Source organism: Sitophilus oryzae, unplaced genomic scaffold, assembly GCF_002938485.1.
Source record: "Sitophilus oryzae breed Bouriz unplaced genomic scaffold, Soryzae_2.0 scaffold_1111_pilon_pilon, whole genome shotgun sequence".
NCBI classification, from domain to species: domain Eukaryota; kingdom Metazoa; phylum Arthropoda; class Insecta; order Coleoptera; family Curculionidae; genus Sitophilus; species Sitophilus oryzae.
The window spans coordinates 1,684,959-1,709,300 of NW_022145740.1; the positions used below are offsets into that span (position 1 = coordinate 1,684,959).

At 32.5% G+C, this 24,342-nt stretch overlaps 1 protein-coding gene across 1 annotated transcript in view; it reads right to left on the reverse strand.

Moving 5' to 3' along the window:
• Nucleotides 1–24,342, reverse strand: part of LOC115881555 (cadherin-related tumor suppressor) — a 136,867-nt gene that overhangs the window by 68,298 nt on the left and 44,227 nt on the right. The window contains 6 exon segments of the mRNA XM_030899097.1: nucleotides 253–383; nucleotides 1,227–1,375; nucleotides 1,438–1,671; nucleotides 2,299–2,579; nucleotides 5,050–5,179; nucleotides 12,337–12,524. Of these exon segments, the coding sequence (XP_030754957.1) occupies nucleotides 253–383; nucleotides 1,227–1,375; nucleotides 1,438–1,671; nucleotides 2,299–2,579; nucleotides 5,050–5,179; nucleotides 12,337–12,524 (1,113 nt within the window).

Below are 24,342 nucleotides of genomic sequence, written 5' to 3' on the forward strand. Positions count from 1 at the left end.
TCGTTCGTTTTCCCACACAAATCTAAACTCAAAAGCGAAGTCCGCGGACTTGGCCTCCTACGGGCTTAGTCCGCCAAAGGCTTGGCCTGCCAAAGACATGGTCTTGCTCATAAACGCAAAGATTTCATCCGAAGGCCGGGTCCGAAGACCGGATCGGCAGGCCTGGCTTTTCCGTGTAATAATTAAATTTAGTTTCTACTGTTGGAAATATGTTGTCATAAATAATTTTATAGTAGATTTATTGGTACTTACCGGTATCCATAGCAACTAAACTAAGCGTATATTCATCCTGTATTTCTCTATCTAAAGCTCGTAACAGAGATATATCTCCAGTTGAAGCGTTGATACGGAAAATGTCAGTGTCGCCTTCTTTTATAAAATATCTGAAATAAATATATAATATTAAATAACATAATATTTTAAAGATATGAGAGAGAATTTGATTAAGGTCGCGTCAGCATCTAGTACCATTTAGCGACAGTTCATTAGTTATTTTAGTTATATTTTGAATGTTGAAAGTGTGTCATGTGATTCGCAAAAACTAATATTCATTAAAATAAAATCTCAACAAAGATTGGTGAATCATAGTTTATAATATTATGCATAATTTTTGTAATAGGATCTTGTCATGAGATTTTTTTGAACTTTATTCAAGAAATATAAATAATTGATACAGGGCGAGCCTTAAATAAATGCATATATTTTTAGGGGTTGTATATTTCGATCACAGAAACACGTCTATGAGCTTTTTCCCGCGATTTTTTTTAACATTTGCAATTTCTCGAAAAAAAATGAAATATTATTTATAATTTCTAGTTCAAAAACATAATATCCCGGATATTTTGGACTTATCTGACGAAAGGTACAGAGACAGTATGTTTCTTTTATCGAGATCTACAAGCCCTAAACATATTTGCACTTATTTAAGATTCACCCTGTATCCCTGTGTAATTCTAATTCAAATGGCTAGAAATACAGATAGATTCAAGTCCAATAATACAATTATTTTAAAGCAAGGAATATATTTATAAACTCTTTACGACTTACATTTTTCTTTCCTTCTTATGATCTTAACTTCTTTGAATATTTAACTGTCGTAACTATAGTATTTAACTTCATTTATACAATTAAACAAAGCTATATTTTGAGACAAATTTTATCATACACCAAAAAATCTCATTAAAATCAAACATCAAAACATTTTTTCTGTCTAATCCTACACTTACCTGACCAGATTATTGAATGGTGGAGTGTCAGCGTCATAAGCTTGAACTGTGATGACATAACCTCCATTAGGTGGAATGACATTTTCCATGACATACGCCAAATACGGAGAATCCAGGAACGTTGGCGGATTATCGTTTATATCCGACACCTTTTTAGTGAAAAAATAAATTAATAGAAACATTTTTTTTTAAATTTTTATCGTTTTTATACCAAAATAGTGATTTCAGCTGTATCAGACCGAACGACTCCTTCGTTGACGTCACCAGCACAGTCTTCTGCTTTTACTGTCAAAACATACTTGGATCTTCGTTCGTAGTTCAGGTTTTTGGCAACTCTAACCACTCCAGTGTCTTCGGCTATGCTGAAATCCCTATTGGCGTCGCCTTGGCTGATGGAGTAACGAACACGGCCATTTAGGCCATCGTCTACGTCAGTTGCTGATACCTGAAACATTAATTTAAAATAGAATAAGAGTTTTAATTTTTTTTCCACAGCAACTGTTAAATTGCTTTATATCTATCAAAAATAGTAGATAAAATAGTACTTTAACAGCAAAAGTGTAAATTAAATGATACTTTAACAGCGAGGATAGGTTAAAAACTTTATTTCTTCTCGCTCGTTTTTTAATTTGCTTCCATTTTTGAAAATTTTTGTATTCCTTTTCATAAGTTATTCGGATATGGCGTTTGTCGCCTCAGCCTGAATATCTGTTGGTAATTTACTTATTTCGTTTTGAGCCATTTCTGGCTCCAATTCAATTAGCAATCGACACGAAAGAGAATTAAAAAATATTGACTCAAAACTGACAACTAAAGAGACAGCTTTATTTATTTGTCCAATTTCATAGAAACCAATGCCAACCCAGCACAATATTTTTTCTACTCGTAATAAATTCCTTGAAATAATAATTTCTGACTATTTTTTAAAACGTAACTCGCTATGGAAAAAGATATTGTTTTATACACGACGATAAAATTGAATTATCGACTTCCGAAATAAATTCACTCGCGATTTCATAAAATACCATTTTATCGTCTTGTATAAAAAATAAACCAAAATATTATTTTGTACCTGTAAGACCATAGCTCCGATAGAAGCGTTTTCAGCTATGCTAGCACTGTACTGTTTTGGGTCAAACACCGGACTGTTGTCATTTTCGTCCAATACTCGAACTAGAAGAGACATATTGGCACTTTTGGGTGGGTCTCCTCGATCTTTCGCTGTGATCAGTAAGGAGTAGTTGTTCCGAAGTTCTCTGTCTATGTTACCTGCCACTCTGAGTACACCATCAACTTGACCCAGAGAAAACACAGGGTTGGATGAAAGAGAGTACTCAATGTAACCATTTCGACCTGTAAAAACAGTTTTTATTTTATTTTATTTAATAGATATCGTAAGCTATTTGGATGAGCTACTAAGGGTGGCTGCAACGACCAGCCGAGCAGGATGACCGGATGTTGTTGCAGCCACCCTAAGACGTATTGTTTAAATAATATTTTTAGCACTTATTTAAGATTCACCCTGTATCCCTGTGTAATTGTAATTCAAATGACTAGATAGACAGATAGATTCAAGTCCAATAATACAGTTATTTTAGGGCAAGGGATATATTTATAAACTCTTTACGACTTACATTTTTCTTTTCTTCTTATGATCTTAACTTCTTTGAATATTTAACTGTCGTAACTATAGTATTTAACTTGTATTAACATTTTTACAATTAAACAAAGCTATATTTTGAGACAAATTTTATCATACACCCAAAAATCTCATTAAAATCAAACACTAAAACACTTTTTCTGTCTAATCCTACACTTACCTGACCAGATTATTGAATGGTGGAGTATCAGCGTCATAAGCTTGAACTGTGATGACATATCCTCCGTTGGGTGGAATGACATTTTCCATGACATACGCCAAATACGGAGAATCCAGAAACGTTGGCGGATTATCGTTTATGTCCGACACCTTTTTAGTGAAAAAATAAATTAATAGAAACATTTTTTTTTTAATTTTTATCGTTTTTATACCAAAATAGTGATTTCAGCTGTATCAGACCGAACGACTCCTTCGTTGACGTCACCAGCACAGTCTTCAGCCTTTACTGTCAAAACATACTTGGATCTTCGTTCGTAGTTCAGGTTTTTGGCAACTCTCACCACTCCAGTGTCTTCTGCTATGCTGAAATCCCTATTGGCGTCGCCTTGGCTGATGGAGTAACGAACACGACCATTTAGGCCATCGTCTACGTCAGTTGCTGATACCTGAAACATTAATTTAAAATAGAATAAGAGTTTTAATTTTTTTTCCACAGCAACTGTTAAAATTGCTTTATATCTATCAAAAATAGTAAATAAAATAGTACTTTAACAGCAAGGGTGTAAATTAAATGATACTTTAATAGCGAAGATAGGTTAAAAACTTCATTTCTTCTCGCACGTTTTTTAATTGCTTCCATTTTTGAAAATTTTTGTATTCCTTTTCATAAGTTATTCGGATATGGCGAAGTACTTTGGATATGGCGTTTGTCGCCTCAGCCTGAATATCTGTTGGTAATTTGTTTATCGTTTTGAGCCATTTCTGGCCCACCAATTAGCAATCGACATTAATGAAAGAGAAATTAAAAAATATTGACTCAAAACTGACAACTAAAGAGACAGCTTTATTTATTTGTCAAATTATATAGAAACCAACGCCAACCCAGCACAATATTTTTTCTACTCGTATTAAATTCCTTGAAATAATAATTTCTGAATATTTTTTAAAACGTAACTCGCTATGGAAAAAACTATTGTTTTATACACGACAATAAAATTGAATTATTGACTTCCGAAATAAATTCACTCGCGATTTCATAAAATACCATTTTATCGTCTTGTATAAAAATAAACCAAAATATTATTTTGTACCTGTAAGACCATAGCTCCGATAGAAGCGTTTTCAGCTATGCTAGCACTGTACTGTTTTGGGTCAAACACCGGACTGTTATCATTTTCATCCAATACACGAACTAGAAGAGACATATTGGCACTTTTGGGTGGGTCACCTCGATCTTTCGCTGTGATCAGTAAGGAGTAGTTGTTCCGAAGTTCTCTGTCTATGTTCCTGCCACTCTGAGTACACCATCAACTTGACTCCAGAGAAAAACACAGGGTTGATGAAAGAGAGTACTAATGTAACCATTTCGACCTGTAAAAACAGTTTTTATTTTATTTTATTTAATAGATATCGTAAGCTATTTGGATGAGCTACTAAGGGTGGCTGCAACGACCAGCCGAGCAGGATGACCGGATGTTGTTGCAGCCACCCTAAGACGTATTGTTTAAATAAGATTTTTAAATGGAATAACACATTTAGTTTAATGTAATTTTTGGAAACTAAGCTTAGTTCTTTAGATGAGCTACTAAAACATATTGTTAGATGAGATGTTTGGATGAGCTAACACATTTATTTAGATGAGCTACTTAGAAGAGTTTCTATATTGGAGTGTTTATGGACGTTTTCGACACAAAGTCTTTTAACTGACATTATGAAAATTTTACAGTAGAGCAAAAAAGACGTCTTTTAATGTGATCTAAAACCTTACTTTTAGGGGGACTTTTTGAACACTGGGAGGACTGTTAGATCACACTAAAAAACGCTATATTGCAAAATTAAAAAAAAAATAATCAAATAATAAATACTTTGTGTGGAACACGACGTTATATGAGTTATTTAGAAGAGCTACTAAACTAAGTTGCTAAGCTAAAAGGCTTAGCAACATGGCTGATGTAAAAAGCGATTAGTTGGGTTGGTTAATCAATATCATCATTAATGTCATACCTTCATCTCTATCAATTGCCTTTATGGCCATGACCATTGTATTTTTGGCAATGTTCTCAGTGACTGTTGTTTCATTTGAGGTGACAAACTCCGGAGCCATGTCATTTACGTCTTTTATAATCACGGTAACCTGAAAAAAATATAGAAAAAAATAAATAAATGTTATGCCTTGTAATGTTCCTGTCGACTCGAAATTGATCAACAATAAAATATTATATTTGCAAAATATGAGAAATCATTGAAAAGAAAAATTAAAGAAGGATCATAATAATTATCATAAAAATCTTTTGTCACTTCCGTTTGACTGTTTTACTTGATATATTTGAATTTATTTGAATTTTTGCAGATTGGTTGGGCTTAAGTATCTGAGTTTATTTTATGATCTTTTTTGTTTATTTTATTATTGGTTTTATGCGGAGTGAGTTACACATTTGGAGGGACATTGTGTCAGTACTTGAATTAGAGTGAGATTATTGTGAACCTTAGAAAGACGTTTCAAAAATATTTACTTGTGCAATAATGGAACAATTTTTCACTAAATAATTCTAAAATATGAATCAAATTAATTTGAGTGCCGGGTTATAGTGGCATCTAAGGCAACGAAAAAGCCACAAAAACACATTAGAAAAACAAGCATGGTCAAAAACCTATCTTGGTTGTAGAGAATCAAAGCCAGTACGGGAAATACCCAGATGTATAGCCAGTAATGGCAACAAAACTCTGGATCAAAGAGAACCAGACTGGAGAATCGAACAGAGGTATAAGGCCTTCGTAGTGCAATAGATCTCCAGCGCATATGGCTGTCAAGTGCCACCTGAAAAAGCTCAACCTGTATCAAGGAAGCCTTTGCGGCAGACTGTGTGATAAAGATCCTAAAACAGCACGTAATTTGTCACTACGGGGCTCTGGATCGCAAGCTACATGTTCTATTTGGAGCATACCCTTAAATATTTCCGTAAATCATATAACATAAGTAACAAATCTTCAAAATACTTCAGAATTGTTGGTAGAATTGGAAACGATGTGTTAGATTGAGCATGGAATAAAAATATAAATAGTTCTTCTCTATGTACGCATTGCATTGATGGTTTATTGTTATGACAATAATTCTTAGTAAAAAATGAAACGATGGATATGGAAGTATATACTGCTCTTTCCGAAATGCGTTTTAATCTAACTTAAATATCGTTACAGACCGTAGCGCTAGTGTAGACGCGGCTTAACTTGCGTCTTTTGACCTCGCCATCTCCCCTGATGCTGCTCTCGCGGCGATATCATTTCCAATAATCCAATCTTCCATCTCATCAAAATCTATCCTAATCAGATTTGAATTAACATACGGCTCGTGACGCACTTGTCCTCAAAACTTCCAAGGATCGTGACTCGCAAGGACTACAGTGGCGTAGCCGGCGAGAGGAAACCTCTTGTTAAAAATCTCTTAAGAGTCTGTTACCCTGTACTGTTCGGGTCGCTCTCAGGGGTCGTAGCGTGGACGAAGGAAATATATATTATATTTCAGAAATCTGCCTAAGGATTAGCCCGATCCTGTCATGTTAAGCCATACTCAAAATTCCGGCTTTGATTAAGGCTTGATTAAGGTTTGCAGAGCTTCAGCATTTGCCATAAAATAGCGAGCCATTTGTGACAAAACCATATAAATTTTATATCACTGTAATCACAAAACTTCGATCTTTGTCGGTATTGTAACGGAATTTTAAATTATTTCTTTATTTTCGAGAAGATTTAGTCCAAAAATAAGGTATGTTTTGTTAACGTTTCACCATCAAAATCTTAAAAATAAAGAAGTTATCTACAAACGTGCTACAATATCGACATGGTATAATCCTTTATCTATAATTTCCTTCTTGATTTGTGTAAAAATACCCTGCCAGTTTTACATAAAACGTTAAATGCCGAACGCTTATTTTGCTTCTTTGTTGGACCAGTATGACGAATGAACTCATAGGAAAAATCTGATCAACTAAACTGAAAAAATCTGATCAGCTGAGTAAAAAATATCTTCAATCCTATAGCGTTAAAACCTCGATACATCATAATTCCAAAGCTGTGTTCGCTTCTCTGTTTATATTTGCATTGGAAATTCTGACGCCTTACCATAATTTACGTATTTACCATGTAGTTTAGCGTTTTGTTTTCCAAACGGACGCTAAAAATATATCAGTGATGTGGTTATTCTTGTCTGTCGCCTAAGGAATACCGAGAAAGGCTAATAGATATGCACGGCCAGACATTTTTATTGACTGTGTAACAGAAAAGGTGTTACAGAATAAATAATAACGTGGAACTAATTGTTTAAACGTTTGATACAAGAAAATAAGCTGTTGTATTAATCGTGTATCTAATCGGAAATTATAGAGTGTATAAATTATTTCTTTTGCTGCAGGTACAAAACGTAGGTACCTAAAATATATGTAGCTATCAGCAATAATTGAAAGAGTTGGCAATACTATGTTAGAGAAAATATTATTTTATCATATACAGAAAGTTTGAGAATTTTTGGATTTACCTCATTTACATGTCTAGCATCAATCGCGCTGGCCGATTCGTACGTAAACTAGTCTTTTATTTAGTTCCTCTAGATCCGGATCCGATACCATACGGCTGGTACTCCCCACCTCTTGTCAAAAACATGATGAATTGAAACCATATCGATATCTGTTACCGTTTCGGTGTTACGGGGTGTTTTCAAAATATGCATTTTTAACAAATCGCTGTAACTTTTTGCTATGGAAAATTTTGTATTTTTATGAAAACATTTCCAAAGCACCTTTTTACGTAGAATTTAATGGTTTAAGTATATATTTTTTTAAATTAATAATTTAAGAATTATCAACAGAAAATTTGATTCTTTATATGGGACACCCTGTATATTTTTAATTTATTGAAAAGAATTTAAAATTACCTTTCCAAAAATATAACACACTTGATATTTTGCTCGATTCCTTTTCGGATATAGAGTATATAAAATTCGCTTGCTTTAAAAAATAAGTAGGCATCAATTAAAACGAAAATAATATTTGCTGTGAGAGATGCAGAATTTTATAACAATTTAAAATATATTTAACCAACATCAACACATTTAAACTATATCTAATAGCAATAAAATTAATAAAAATAAATAGCAAACTAAGATATGAGATTTTGCTACAGGTGTTCGACATACCGACCGTCTTGTTATGAACAGACGGGGCAGTTTTTGAACATTTCTCGCGGAATTCATTAATTCAGTGGGGATAAAAGATACCCTCTCATAACTTCTAAGTATTTCTAATTCTTGTCTAGGTTATACGGAAGAATTAGGAACCTTTATTCTTCCGCAAATATATCCATAGGATTAGATCCATGGGCACTAAGTCAGGCGGCTTCGACGGCCAACGGCTGGGATCTTGGTTAGCTATTCAATTATTCTTGAAATTGGCTGCAAAAATTTGCTGATAACTTCAGCGTTCAGAGGCGGTGCGTTGTCTTGCTGGAAAATTGTTTTCGAGTTTCATTAAGGGCATGTCATCAATAAGTGGTCCAAAGCTTACTAGTTAAAAGTGGAGAACTTTTAAAAATTTTGTATTTCGAAGGGGATTAAAGCAAAATATCAAGTGTGCTATATTTTTGAAAAGGTAATTTTAAATTCTTTTCAGTTGATTAAAAATATAGAGGGTGTCCCAAATAAAAAATCAATTTTTCTGTTGATAACTCTTAAATTATTAATTTTAAAAAAATTATACTTAAACCATTAAATTCTACGTAAAAAGGTGCTTTGGAAATATTTTCATAGAAATACAAAATTTTCCATAGCAAAAAGTTACAGCGATTTGTTAAAAATCCACATTTTGAAAAACACCCCGTAACTCCGTTGTATTTAAAAAATTGAGACAGCACTGGTGCAACGTTTTTTCTTAAATGTAAAATTTTATGTGCCCATCGGATTTTGCAACAATATTTTATGCCTTTTGCGTTAACTTAAAAAACTATTCGAAATTTATAAATAATTGTGTAAAAATAAAAAATGAAAAGTTAAAAACAAAATTAATAAACAATCAATTAAATCTAAAACAATTAGAACAAAACCTAAAGAAAGTTTCAGCGGTATAATCTGTATAGTTGACTTTATTAGTTAATTTAATTATTTTTAAATAAACATTTTTGTTGGCAAAATAAAACACTAATTCACCACAACACACCAAAATACTTTGAAATATAACTTACTTAGTATACACAAGCATAAAAAAGACTTTACCCCTACAAGTGCGCTAATCTCCATAAACATTTTACTTTTAACACTGGACGCGCCTTTCGTTAACTAGCTTAGCATCATCAGCAGATGATGAAAACTGATGGTTAGCTTCAAATTTATGGTTAGCGGAACGAGCGTCCAGTGTTAAAAACAAAGTGTTTTGGTGTACTGCGGTGAATTAGTGTTCTATTTTGCTGTTGTAACACCAAAGGTTTCAAACGGACGCTAAAAATATATCAGTGATGTGGTTATTCTTGTCTGTCGCCTAAGGAATACCGAGAAAGGCTAATAGATATGCACGGCCAGACATTTTTATTGACTGTGTAACAGAAAAGGTGTTACAGAATAAATAATAACGTGGAACTAATTGTTTAAACGTTTGATACGAGAAAATAAGTTGTTGTATTAATCGTGTATCTAATCGGAAATTATAGAGTGTATAAATTATTTCTTTTGCTGCAGGTACAAAACGTAGGTACCTAAAATATATGTAGCTATCAGCAATAATTGAATGAGTTGGCAATACTATGTTAGAGAAAATATTATTTTATCATATACAGAAAGTTTGAGAATTTTTGGATTTACCTCATTTACATGTCTAGCATCAATCGCGCTGGCCGATCCGTACGTAAACTAATCTTTTATTTAGTTCCTCTAGATCCGGATCCGATAACATACGGCTGGTACTCCCACCTCTGCCTACCATCGGGCTACGCGCGCTGGCCGATCCGTCGCCGTCGCATATTATTATCCGGAAACTTCGGCAGCATATTTTCTGCGGATAAAAATAAGTAAAAAAGTTCGTATAAATGTAGGTGCTAAAATGCTTAGTTTCGGAAATACAGGGTGTAGAAGTTTCATTTTTATTTTGACTTTTTCAAAATAATTTCTGAAGTAACGTAAATATTTGAATGAGAATTCGTGCCTGGGGGTTTTTAACATGAAAAATTTGAATTTGATGTCAATATGACTCCTACATGTAGGGGGCGCCACCTACATATGCTTTAACTGTTTTGAAGAGTAATAACTTTTCGTCCGTACCTGTATAAGACTACTGAGTGGAAAAATATATATTTACGTGACTTTTTACGTAAAAAATGTCTCTTGGTAAAAATCGCTACGAGCAACAGTTCTCAAGATATTTTAAATGGAAATAGTCAAGACATGTCATTATTGACTAAAAATAAACACGTTGAGTAGATAGTTATTTGACTAAAATAATAAATTTGGAAAATTTTTATTTCTTTAAATTAATCATACATTTATCTACGAAAAAATGATAATAAAACAGTTCATGTTCAACTTTTTGCACATTTCAAATTTATGATTTCCGTCTAATAACTGTTTAGTCAACATACTTATGTCAATAATGATAGGTATTGACAATTTGGATTCCAAATATCTCGAGAACCATTACTCGTAGCGGTTTTTACCAAGAGCCCTTTTTTACCTAAAAAACATCGTCAATTTATATTTTTTTACTCACTTGTTTTATACAGGTACGGACGAAAAGTTATTACTCTTCAAACCAGTTAAAAAATATGTACGTGGCGCCTTCTACAAGTAAGAGTCATATTGACATCAAAATCAAATTTTTCATGTCAAAAAACACCCAGACACCAATTTCCATCCAAATATTGATGCTATTTCGTAAATTATTTAGAGAAAATCGAAGAAAATATGAAATTTGTACACCCTGTATCTCCGAAACTAAGCATTTTAGGACATATAAGAACTTTTTTACCTATTTTTATCTACAGAATATGCTGAGGAAGTTTCCGGAATACAGTTCGGACCACCCTGTATATCGGTCACAGTCTCGATCCCGGAATAGGTCCTTAGGAACTAGTCCCTTTCATTCCGGGGTCGGAATAGTTCATTGGAACTAGTTCGTTCACGAACTACACACCTCTAGCTCAAATAGCTCACGCGGAGAAAACGTTACAAACGTTTTAACAAGTTAATCCACGAAGTTAATAGGAAACAGCTAAGTTCATACCAAAAAAAAACTGCTGTTCATCTACTCTACAACGTTAAGAAAATAAATATTATTGACTGTCAAGACGAGGCATACCTCTTAAAATATAATAATAAAAATCATCGAACGTCGAAACGTTCTAAAAGGAGGCAAAAGTAAACACTGCAGAAGGTGCCAGTTCATTGAGGCACTGACGAGTGTTTGGTGTGTCAACAACGGGTCCAGCAGTATTTGTACAAGGCGTTAGAGCGACCGCACTGAATCAACAGAGACAGGCAACATCTTTGGAGATGATGAAGATACTCGAGAAAAAAACGAGATAGGGTATGGGTTCGTCCGGGTTGTTGTTAAATGTTTTTTAATCAAACGTGTACACAGCAATATGCGATGTTTTGATTAAATATGTATTGCCTTTTAATCAAAATAAGGTCTACATGGTTCTAGTTGTTTCTTTTTTAGATTAAGAGCTTATTACGCTGTACTTTCGGGTCGCTCTTTTTTTTTAGATTTAAGAGGTGAAGGGGGAAACCTGCAACAGGTACTCGCCTGGTTTTCCCAGTTACTATATGCCAGACGAGTTATGTGGGATTTTTACCTCACTAAAACCTAACCTTTTAATAAAATACACACGTGCTTTGATTAAGGCTTGATTGATGTGCTACAATACGGATATAGTATACTCCTTTATCTTTAATTTCCTCCTTTATTTGTTTAAAAATACCTAGTCAGTTTTACATAAAACGTTAAATGCCGAACGCTTATTTTGTTACTTTTTTGGACTAGTGAAACAGATTCTTAACTGATCAATTTTTGTGACACCTTTGCATTTTTAAAAAAATTCTTGAACTTAAAGAGCATAATTTTTTTTCCAAAAATATTGCTATTAAATATTTTTTTCTATTATATATTTTTATAAACGAGAATTTTACTACACTATCTGGTAAGTATTGTATATTGTATTCATCTATAGATATTTTATAAAATCGATGGTTGATCATACCAAACTACCTTTTTTGTCCTTAAAAATCAATAAAAAAATTTAAAATTAGAAACTCACTTGTACTGTAGATGACAGTCTTTTTTCGGGTGCCACAGCTCTGTCAGTAGCAGTAACCACCAAAGTATACAAACTGATGGTTTCTCTGTCCAAGTCTCTTTTGGTGGTGATGGTACCATTCTCAGCAATTTGAAAATCTTGATTGGGATCTCCCGAGGTGATGCTGTAAGATATTTTCCCATTCTCACCTGTAACGAAGAAAAAATGTTCTCAAAATGACAATAGACTGAATATTCTGTATGCTTTTTATTTTTGGGAAATATAAACTAATGTCTTTTTCACATGTGTAATATTTTTGATACATTAAATAAATAAATGCCTTTATTGTCAAAAATTTTTTCAATTTGTAGACAAAGGTAAACTAAACAAACAAAGTAAACAAACAAGGTACACAAACAAACAAACAAAAGATAATACAAAACATTATACAAATAATTTTTTATGAATCGAATTAGGAATAATATTTGCAACAAAATTTGTAATAATATCAAAATCAGGCTATACGTGCCTCCGGCGCCCATTTTTTCTACTCGTAATAAATTTCTTGAAATAATAATTTCTGAATATTTTTTAAAACGTAACTCGCTATGGAAAAAAAATATTGTTTTATACACGACGATAAAATTGCATTATCGTCTCCCGAAACTAATTCACTGGCGATTTCATCGCTCGTGAATTAATCTTTTCGGTGGACGATAAAATACCATTTTATCATCTTGTATAAAAATTAACTATTAATACATTAAATTTCTGCTAACTTTCTTGATATCAAGTTTTCTGTTTTTATCTTGATATCAAGTTTTTACCGACTTATGATCTACTAACGTGTTTTTTTTTCACATGTTTCCACATCGTTGCACCACTGCTTGAATGACTGACAAAGAGACGGGATGCAACGTTATTTTTTTAGGATAAATTAAAATTCAATACCGGCAACCGGTCGCGCATTAGAAATGCAGTTTTGCCGCAACAAAGATAGACGGCGTAAGCGAGATCGAGAATTCGTATTCGACTCGAAGAATGGACATTAAGGTCGTGTATTAGCTATTATTATAATATGCCTATCCTTACAAATATGTTAGATCACCTTGAGAGAGCCTAGATCGTTGCTTAGGACTGGCCAGTAAAATTATTACTTTAGGCCATTGATTATTATTCAGCTGCGCAGAACGAGTTTTTTTCTCAAATTGTTTTTTTATGTGTACGTGTTGAATGTATGTATGTATATTTTTATTTGCCTTTTCTTTTTGATGCTGTCGATAATATTATTCTAGGAAAAAACCACTGGTCTTGTTTAGATGGGTATTTTGTAATTATAAAGATAAAGTGGATTAGTGCATGTTTATTGGTTAAAGTTATAAATAGGACAGTCAAAGTTACCTATATGCGTTTATATTCCTTGATTTTATGCAAATGGAATTCCAGTGCATTATACCCCAATATAAAAACTATAATAATATACAGGGTGTCCCAGGCAGAGCGTGCATTAAAAGTTTCTAAAGAACTACAATATCTAGATCAGAGATTTTTGCATATTATTGTTTTACAACGAGATCAATCGATTAAAAATATTTTCAATATGGCGGCAGTTGACAGCAACTTTTTTATTTTAATAAAGACAACAGTGCATCCGATCTGTCGTTCAAACGGTCGCATCAAAATTGTGTTGTACTACCTGCAGTACGATAAATTGTATACGAGATATATTTTTACAAGTACACTTTTCAAACTCTTAAGCAGCCAGTATTTATAATATAGGAAATTCAAATAATTCGTTTTCTGACAGATGGAAATAAATTGTCTGATTGTTTAATACCTAATGTCCAAGGACTAGATAAAATCGAGAAAAATATACGATTTCAAACTAAATCTTAAAACTCAAAAAGTAACGAATTGGAAAACCAATTCACTAGCGAAATAATAAAGTGGGTTTCCATTTGAAAAAAATGATTTATGATAATTTTTTAATTGCACAATTCGATGACAGCTACCGCCATTATTATATGTGATTCAAACAATTTAATTTTTGAAATAGATAGTCATATGTCCTCTCTTTATGCTGTGGTAATCACTAAATTTGACTTTTAAGCTATACACATTTGACAGGTAGTTTTTTTCGACCAAAAATTTTAAATATTTTTTTTTCCCAAAAACGGTTAGGTATAGAGTGTTTAATATCAATATATTCATAGAATTTTACAGAGAATTTAAGTATGTAATAAAAAATGGGGACACCCATTTAAAATAAGAAAGAAGAAAGTGGCTGTTGGACAACCAAACCAAACCAAACCAAACCTATCGAGGGTCACAAGGCAGGACATCGTATGATTTTTTTATAAAATTATATTATTTAAAAAAAAACGTTTGCAATATTTTCATAAAAATCATTCGAAATATTTTATTTGGTAATAGAGCATGGATATTTCGTTTCTATAAGATAATACATAATTTATTTAAAAAAATAATTTTAAAAATTAAAAAAATTGGGAGTAAAATTTTACTCCCAAATAGAATAGAACACATTCTTATCCGTAAATCAAGCAGTATTAAAAGTGATAAACTCAGTAACCATCAATTCCAAGTTGGTCAAAGAGTGCCTACAGAAGCTGCTGAAAAAAAAACTGCTGAAAAAAAACCTCATTGATATGTTTCTGGAGTCGAAATATGCATATGTATATTTCGACCCCAGAAACACATCAAGAGTTTTTTTTTAATTTTTGAATTCTTTATATTCCTTTAAGTTCATTCTTACACTGCCATTATTTGAGTTCTTTTCTATTCTGTATCGACTAATCCCATACCTATACACATAAAATAAAACGAATTGAATCCTTTTAAAAACGCCAACAAGTCTGATTAGTGGTATTTAATTTTAAACATAAAATGGCAGAATTACGATGAATATACTGAAAAAAATATTTGAAAACGTTTTTTTAACACAAAATTATTAGCAAACATTAAAAAAAATGTAGGTTTTATTGTTGCGGATTTCTGGTATTTCGTTTTCGTTAAGACCCATTGACGAATTTTCTCATTTTTGTAATCCTAAATTTACCACGAAATCGATTTGAACACAATTCCGCAACCGGACACTTGAGAAATGTTTACGCAGTTCGGTTGATTTTGGTTAGTTTCCACTAGTCGATTTGTAACATAAAAATTAATTTAAATTCAGCCTTTTATTAGAGGATATCTAATATTAATCTAATTGGTGAGTTGCAATATCCTATTTTAATAACAATTTTTTTATACGCAATAGTTTACTATAATTTTTTATTGTATTTTAATCCTTTACTTTGTCCAATTTTTATTTATAGTAAACTATAAGTAGTAATACTGCACCAGATTAAGAAAAACATTCTTTTTTATTTTTAAACAATAAAATTATTTTTTAAGGTTTAAAAAAAATTAATTATATTTACTATTATAAGTTGCACGGAAAAAAAGCTAAACTGGCTTAAAGATTATTAATCTTGAACCAACGATATGCTAGTTTCCCCATTCCGCAAATCTAGTTATACTTCTTTTCAAGAAAACCTTATCCTTAGAAGCTAAGAAAATGTATCTTTTATTTAAGATTTACCTAGTGTTGAAATTAAGATTATAACTACACTCCAGACAATTCGAGATAAAATCTTGTTTCTAGTACTACTTATACTTATTTGTAAATTAGCAAATTATTGCATTAAGTATAGAAATTCTTTGTGTACATGTAATAATTACTTTATTCAAGTGTAATATCACCTACTATAAAATAAAGCCTCTTCTTACTTTTACTACTAAATATCTGAAAGAGTATGAGACGGTCATCGCCAGGCGTATTAACGCAGTTGCAAGTTGCAACAATGACGTGCTCGGTGGTAGTATTTCCAGGGTGTCAAAACATTTCTAAATATCGATTGTTATCTAAAATACCTCTCTAAAAACGGTGGTTGTTTACAAATAAGCGCTGTTTAGAAATTGCGATATAAAAAAAGCCAAAATTCCGCCACTCGTCTATACCTATACATTCCGATATACCTACGCCCTGCCCCCCGATCCGCGTAGATCCTGAATTGCGTAGCAGTGTACAGGGTGCATCTCACTCGACGGGCGAGAAGCTCTTAGTTATGATTTTACCATTTGCGGTCAAAAAATAGCAATATAAGAAAATGTGTAGTATATTCTTTATAAGTAAACCAACTACACACTAGAGTTCGAATTAATTTTACACTTAAACTAGCGTATACCCGCAACTTCGTTCGGGTCGAATTAAATAAAATTTCCATTAACATACAAACTGGATAAAATTTTCTCACATTTGCCAAAAATAAAGTTTAAACGTCAAGCAGTTTAAGCAGAATCGTGGTTAATCAATTACTCAACTTTTTGGAACAACGTGTACGATTTTTTAAAAAATTTCAAAATATGTAAAAAAACAAAATAAATTATGCGTGTCTAGGCGTTTTCCCGAAAGACTAACCGTTTTTTAAATAACAAATATTGTAATATTTGAGGGGCGTTTTCACCCTGTTGGAATTTGAGATTCGAGAAACTCCGCCTTATCGAACCTCAACCCCACAGTCAATCTGTTTGCCAAAAATCAGCTTTAAACGTCAAGCAGTTTAAGCAGAATAGTGATAACTCAATGGTCATATTTTATGAAGCACCCTGTATATATTTTTAAAAAATCTTAAAATATGTAAAACAACATAATAAAATATACGTGTTTTAAGAGTTTTCCCGAAAAACTCACCGGCTTTTAAATAAAAAATATTCTAATATTTGAGGGTAGTTTCACCCCCTTAAAATTCGAGTTTTGAAAAATCCCTTCTTATCGAACCTCTACACCCTAAAGTAAATCCGTTTTCCAAAAATCGGCTTTTTACGTCAAGGGCTTTAAGCAGGATCGTGATTAATCAATGACCAGATTTTTCAAAACACCCTGTATACATTTTTAAAAAAACTGAAAATATTATTCTGAAAATTTTTCAGAATAAATAAATACCTAAATATTGAAACTTAATAACGTACTGAAACATACAGCGCCATAATATCTCGACCTCCGCCCGTTATGCTCGTAAGAGGTTGAAAAACAATGTATCTAAAACAACTGATGCGTTATTCTCCAACCTGTTTCGAACTTCCATCGACAATCGACCGATGCGGCAGCGTTCCTTTCCCACTCCGATTATCTCGACCGCCACCCTGTTATGCTCGTAACAGATTGAAAAACAACGTATCTAAAATGACTGCTTCTCCAACCCGTTGCGAGCCTCCATCGACAATCGACCGATGCAGCAGCGTTCCTTTCCTACTCCTGTTATCTCGACCGCCAGGCGTTATGCCCGCAACTGTTTCAAAAAAACTGCTTCTTTTATATCCTATTATTTTTAAGCTGTTATAAGCCCAATATCGACGGCATCGACCGAAGCAGCTACGTTCGCCGTAGCGCATTCCCCACTCCGTTGTCCGTTGTCTCGCCGCCTGTATCGATGGTTGACGAAATAACATGTTTTCCATCCATACTAGTTGTTTTTTGGATTGCTTCGAGCAGCATAGAATTTCGTGGTGATGCAGAGCGCCGACTTGGTTTTTCCTTTCACGAGCGGCCGATCTCTACGTGTCGTTATTTTATATCTGTTATTTTTTAAAAGTAGTAACGGTTGCGTTATGTTATTTATAAATAATTGTTATAAAAAACAGATAAGTCAATAACAACCCATCACTAATTCATTTACAGCATAGAATGCCTTGTCTAGTAAATAAGAGTTCAATGCTTTGCGAAATGAAGACAATAATGTTATGGATTTGATTTCAAAGGGCAGGTGATTGTGCTTTTTTTTCGAGTTGTATAATATTGAACTTTTAACTAACTCTGAGCGTGGGGTAGGTAGATAAAGATCTTGCTCCGCGTTCCTGAGTGGATAAGTGTGAGATGGCCTTTCTTGAGAAGCTGATACATGTTTACGTATTAGGCAAACGGATTCAAATATAAATAAGGAAGAGTCAATATTTTTAATTCTTTAAAAAAGTCCCGGCAATGAGTTCTGCTGTTTAGTACCAGTGAATATCGAACAGCTCTCTTCTGGAGCTTGAAAATGCGGTCAAATTGAGTCGCGCAACACGTACCCCAAAATGGAAGTGCATACCTGAGGTGCGACTCAAATAGTGCATAATAAATAGTTCTAGCCACTGACAAGCTAAGCTCCTTAGAAACAGACCTTAATGCAAAACAGGCAGAGCTCAATTTTTTCGACAAAGCTTCGATATGTATGTCCCATTTCAGAGAATTGTCCACAACAAGCCCTAAGAATTTTACAGATTTTACCTCGTCAATGGTGGTGTTGTTAAGTACAAAAGGCTGCAACGAGTTTTTATACGACAAAGCTTTAGTTTTAGAAATGTTGAGACGCAGGAGGTTCGAATCGCACCAAGATTTAATGGTGATTAAGTCATTTGATATAATCCTATGAAGTGCCGTGATGTCCTTGTTGCTCCAAGTGAAGCTAGTGTCGTCCGCAAAAAGACATATTTTGCCACTGATGTTTATGTTAGCAATGTCGTTAATAAAAAGGAGAAACAAAATAGGGCCTAGTACTGAGCCTTGTGGTACTCCACATTCTATTGCTTGCTAGAAGACAACGTGGTATCCACCCTCACAAGTTGACTTCTGTTGCTCAGATACGACTTAAACCATTCGAGAGATGTTCCCCTGAACCCATAGTGCTCCAGTTTATTAATTAGGATCTTATGATTTACACAATCGAACGCCTTAGAAAAATCACAGAAAATTGTTGCTGTAGAATGATGGTTGTTTAGGCTGGAGTAAACTTTATTAAGGAGGGAAAACATAGCGTCATTTGTGGACTTGTAAATAATCTAAAAAAAATCTCGAAGGTTTTCTGTCTTCACTGATTTCTCTGAGAAAGGGTCAATTTATTAACCATAACTATCTCCACAAAATTAAACGACAAAATAAACACATCAAAAACCTGTGGAGGGAACAAAAAATTATGTTTTCATTTAAAATCTAACCACAGAACCTCGACAAATGTGACAAGTAAAAGAAAAAAATAATTTTAAGACTCTCCATTGTATTCTCCTGACCTCTGAGGTCAATTTCTGTCTCTCTCTTGCCATCTACTTCATATAATACCATATAATTATTATAGATATAAAATTAAAAAAAGAGAGAGAGACACATCTATAGAAATAGTCGTATTCCGACACTCACCTAGCCTATAATTTCGTGCCGATAGCTTCATGGTGACGATTTTGCACCGAGTGAATGAAAACAAAGAGGTAAAAAATACGGGTTTCGTGTTTCCCATGATGAAAAGTTAGGTATTTACACAAGTAATTTTAAAGAAAATAACATAACGGATACATCTAAATGTATAATGTATTTTGTAATGGATAGTTTACTCAATTTTGTGTGCTATAATAGTGTTTTTTTTCTACAAACTTAAACGGTAAAAGTATTATCGCATTAAGAATATAAATTGCAAAAATGCCACGTCCTGTTTGATGCAGAATGCCACAGACAGTTTGTGCATTACAAAAATGTTGTGAGTAAAACCAAGTCAGTTAATTTAATTAGTGTAGAGTGATAATTCAACAGCTTTGTTATAAATTGTTATCTAGTCAATTATATATGTTAATAAGATTTTAATAATCTTGGTGTACATGATGACAGGTTCTGACTTAGCAATTGATTAGGTTTTCAGCTCTATCAGACAACTTAATAGAAAATCTGGGCAAATCTGACTCACTCATTAATACACCAGGACATAATTGTGATAATGTGGTCTATGTTTTCTTGGGGTATCCCAAGACTATTAAAGTCTGCGGAGGGTATTCTATTAATTGGGTATTGGCAATTGCACGACATGATATTCTATTCTAATTAAAAAACTTTATTCTTAAGGGCACTGTTTAGATTTACTTAGTAATCGAGATGGTAAATTATTCTTTTATATTTATGGTGCTGGCGCAATTGCCAAGTAATAATAATTATTACAGAAATAAAGATAATAGATAATAGAATAATATTGATACTAATAATATATAACAAAATTGTTGAATACAAATAAAATAAACTGACTTGGTTTTACATGCGAGTTCACAAGTTTTTATAGTGGAGGAATTGTGTTGCGAGACTGCATTTTTTTACATTCTATGTTTTTGATGGGTTTCTGATAAACATATACAGGGTGGCGCCTCTCATACGCCGCGGAGGCTCCAAGGAAAACGACAGTTTGTATTGAAATGAAATTTTGTGAGCATATGTAGGTTAATTCAGAGCACTTTTTAAAAATATAGAGAGTTCTACAGGGTGTCCCAAAAAAAGTCACATACCTAAGTTGTGTTTTTTGTAATGGAACACCCTATATATTAATTGATTTTCCGATTCTGGGAGAAAAATAAAGGTGAGTTTTTTAAAAAAAGTATATGAATAAAATGTAAGGTTTTTGACATATTTAACATTTTCTAGAAATATAGAACAATTTTTAAATTACAATAAAAGCTACCTTAATTGGAATTTACCCGGTATAGCCTGATATAGTCTGTGAAACGATTAACTTTGAATTTGACAGTTCCCGCGGGCTTTTCTAGTGTTAATTTTATTAGGTTAGCAACTTGCGGCCATGCTGACGCAATGCCGTCTCTAATAGACAGCCTCGGAGCGACATTTATGACGTCACGCTAGTTACATACTACAGATTAATATATTGTAGAATACATGGAAAACATAATTATTCCTTGTATTTTTGGTTTGTATTTTAAAAATGATATAGCTTACATGAAATATACATAATATACAGTTAATATTAATAAGTTAATATAAAAATATATATATATATATATATATATACAGTTAATAAATAAAAACGCTGATTAGGTTTTCATTTGGTTTTTCATTATTTTTTTTTTGGTTTAAAAAAAAAACGTTTCGGCTAACATTATAGCCTTAAACAGTACTGTGTCATATGATTTTTTTTTATTTTAAACCAACAAAAATAATGTAAAACCAAATGAAAACTTAATCAGCGTTTTTCCCGAACCTAAATCCCAAGAAAATCAAAAATTTTAGAATAATTTTACATATAAAATGACAGCGATCTTTATTTCATAGCCATCGCTGACGCCTTTTTTTCTATGATATTGTATTGTTTGCAAATATAATTTTTCAAACATTGCTACTTGCAAAATATACATATAAATTTTGTGAATGCAAATAATAATAATAAGTAGATAGATAAATTGTTAAATTAAATCGATTTTCAAATCAAAATTTAAAATATATTTTACATTTTACCCAATATCTTATGTACCTATTCATTATTTGTATATTGTAAAACATTTGCTGCATTTGTATGGTTCATAGTTTATTATAAGTATTTATTACTATAAATAGGTTATAATATATTGTATTTATTAACTGTATATATGTATATTTCATGTAAACTATATCATTTTTAAAATACAAACCAAAAACACGAGGAATAATTATGATTTCCATGTATTCTACAACATATTTATTAATCCGTAGTATCTAACTAGCGTGACGTCATAAATCTTGCTCCGGGGCTGTTCTATTAGAGACGGCATTGGTCTGACATTTGGAAATGTCAGAAGCTGATGACATTTGACTTTTGACAATTATGCCATTTCGTGTTGAATTTTTGCAAGAAGAGGCAGAATTGTAACTTGTTTTATTTTCCTTTTCTATTTCACGAAAGTAAAAAGAGTTACCTATCTGATTCGTTCAGTCACTCAATTTAATATCGGTAACTTTATATGGTAAAAAATAACGGTCAAAATTCAAAGTTATTCATTTTATAGACTATATATAGTTAAATTAACTATTGTACTTTAAATCAAATTAAAACTTGGTCCAAAAAGTTATACAGGGTGAGACGAAATTAATATTGAACATTGGTCACCTTTAAAAGCATGTTACTCTTTTATTTTAAATGGAACACGCAGTATATTATTCCGATATTCAATGGAGAATTCATGTCTCTTCAAAATATTCTATAATTAAATAATAATTCTATTAAGGTTGCCTACCTCTCAGCTAAAGATTTTCCTAGATATTTTCATTTACATGATTTGATCTGAGTAGATCTTTATTATTTGATTAAATCTAGGGGGATGTGATATATCTGACGTTACTTCAACATAGCTGTCTAATTAGTTCAACTTTAACAACTAGTTATCATTTTGTGTCAGTTAAAACAAAAAAAAAATTCTCCGAAATTTGCCGAAAATGCAAACTTATCCTACATCAGAAAGAGTTGATATGATTCTATTAGTTGGTGAATGCAGTGTGCACTCACCAATTAATAGAATACTTAAATGCCCCTGTTAAAGACAGTGTTTACAAAACTCGACCTACTATTGTCGACAACATTAGAGAAAGTAAACGCCACAGAATATACTAACGAAAAAGAAGCCCAAGTTCCTTGTAATAAATCGGTTCCATTTTCGTAACGCCATCTCTCGACATAGCTGACATTATATGTTAGCCAAAGGGGTGCGGAGCCGGGGGGAATTGTAAAATACACTTTTTTATTTTAATTATTTTTATTCGCTATTTGTAATTTTATTTTTAAAACATATTATGTGAAACAATCACATAATATGTCTTGCAAAAATAAAATTACAAACAAGGCACAAAAGGAATTAAATAATCTGAAAAATCTACAAAGTTTATTGATAAAAAAGTTAGGCTATGCAAATTGATAAGTATATTAAGTATAACCTCTTTGGTATAACATTGTTAAACAAACATTAACAAATCATAACATATCAGATCATAGAACTAAAAAAGTACTATTACATAAAAACAGGTGATACAATACTTCAAAATTAATTTTAACATAATATCAAAACCGAAAAATCAAACTGCAAACACAACCACACTTATCACAACAGAAATTAACACACACTTCCGCGGCAAATGTCCAAGAAAGACTGATCATTCTGATTGGTCCTGGTCCGGTCGTAGCTCACGTCGTATTGTCGGTAAGCAAAATCCCTGTCCAAAAATTTTGACGATCAGCGCCATCATCCGTCATAATTGGGAAACTTTTGCTGGAACCATTTTTAATATTTCACTTACATGGCCCTGGTAAACGCCACGAATGTTTGGGAGTGATTCATCGCTTGATGAAGTTAGAATCGACACACGCGCTACCATTTTACGGCTAAAAAGGTAAATTTTACACCGCAGACGTAGGTTTTAAAGGCCCGGTCTAATCATCTGCCTGCGCTCCTCCTACTTATTCTAAAATGTTGGCGTGAATGACAAAGACGATACTATATCGCGTTTGCTTTTGATTGATTCGTTTTTAGTGCGTCAAGTCCATTGGTGTGCTTGCAGTGCGACCAGTGGGGCACTCCATTTTATATTTATAACCAAATATATGTTTTGACAAGACTTTGATAGTTTGCTGGAATTCTTTTTTAAGTAATTTGTTACTAATAAATATTTTTGTAATATTCATCAATAATAATAAATTTAAAATTTCATGCACAAAAACATAAATAGCAGATTATATATATTGACTAGCGTGTATCAGCGACTTCGTTCGCGTCGAATTAATCATTTGTAATGGTGATGATAAAGCAAAGCAACTGCTTTGCTTTATCATCTGCAAACATACAAACTGGATAAAATTTTTTCACATTTATGTCAGCATGAGAAAAAACAATTTGGCGATATTATTATATAACTTGGTAATATTTGAGGGGTAGTTTCATCTCGTTGGAATTTGACTTTCGAAAAATCCGTTTGCCAAAAAAATAAACTTTTACGTCAAGCTAGTTTAAGCAGAATCGTGGTTAAGAAATTACAAGATCTTTTGGGAACGCACCCTGTATGATTTTTTTTAAAATTTCAAAATATTAAAAAAAAAACAAATAAATTATGCTTGTCAAGCGTTTTCCCGAAAGACTAACCGTTTTTTAAATAACAAATATTGTAATATTTGAGGGGCGTTTTCATATTGAGGGCCC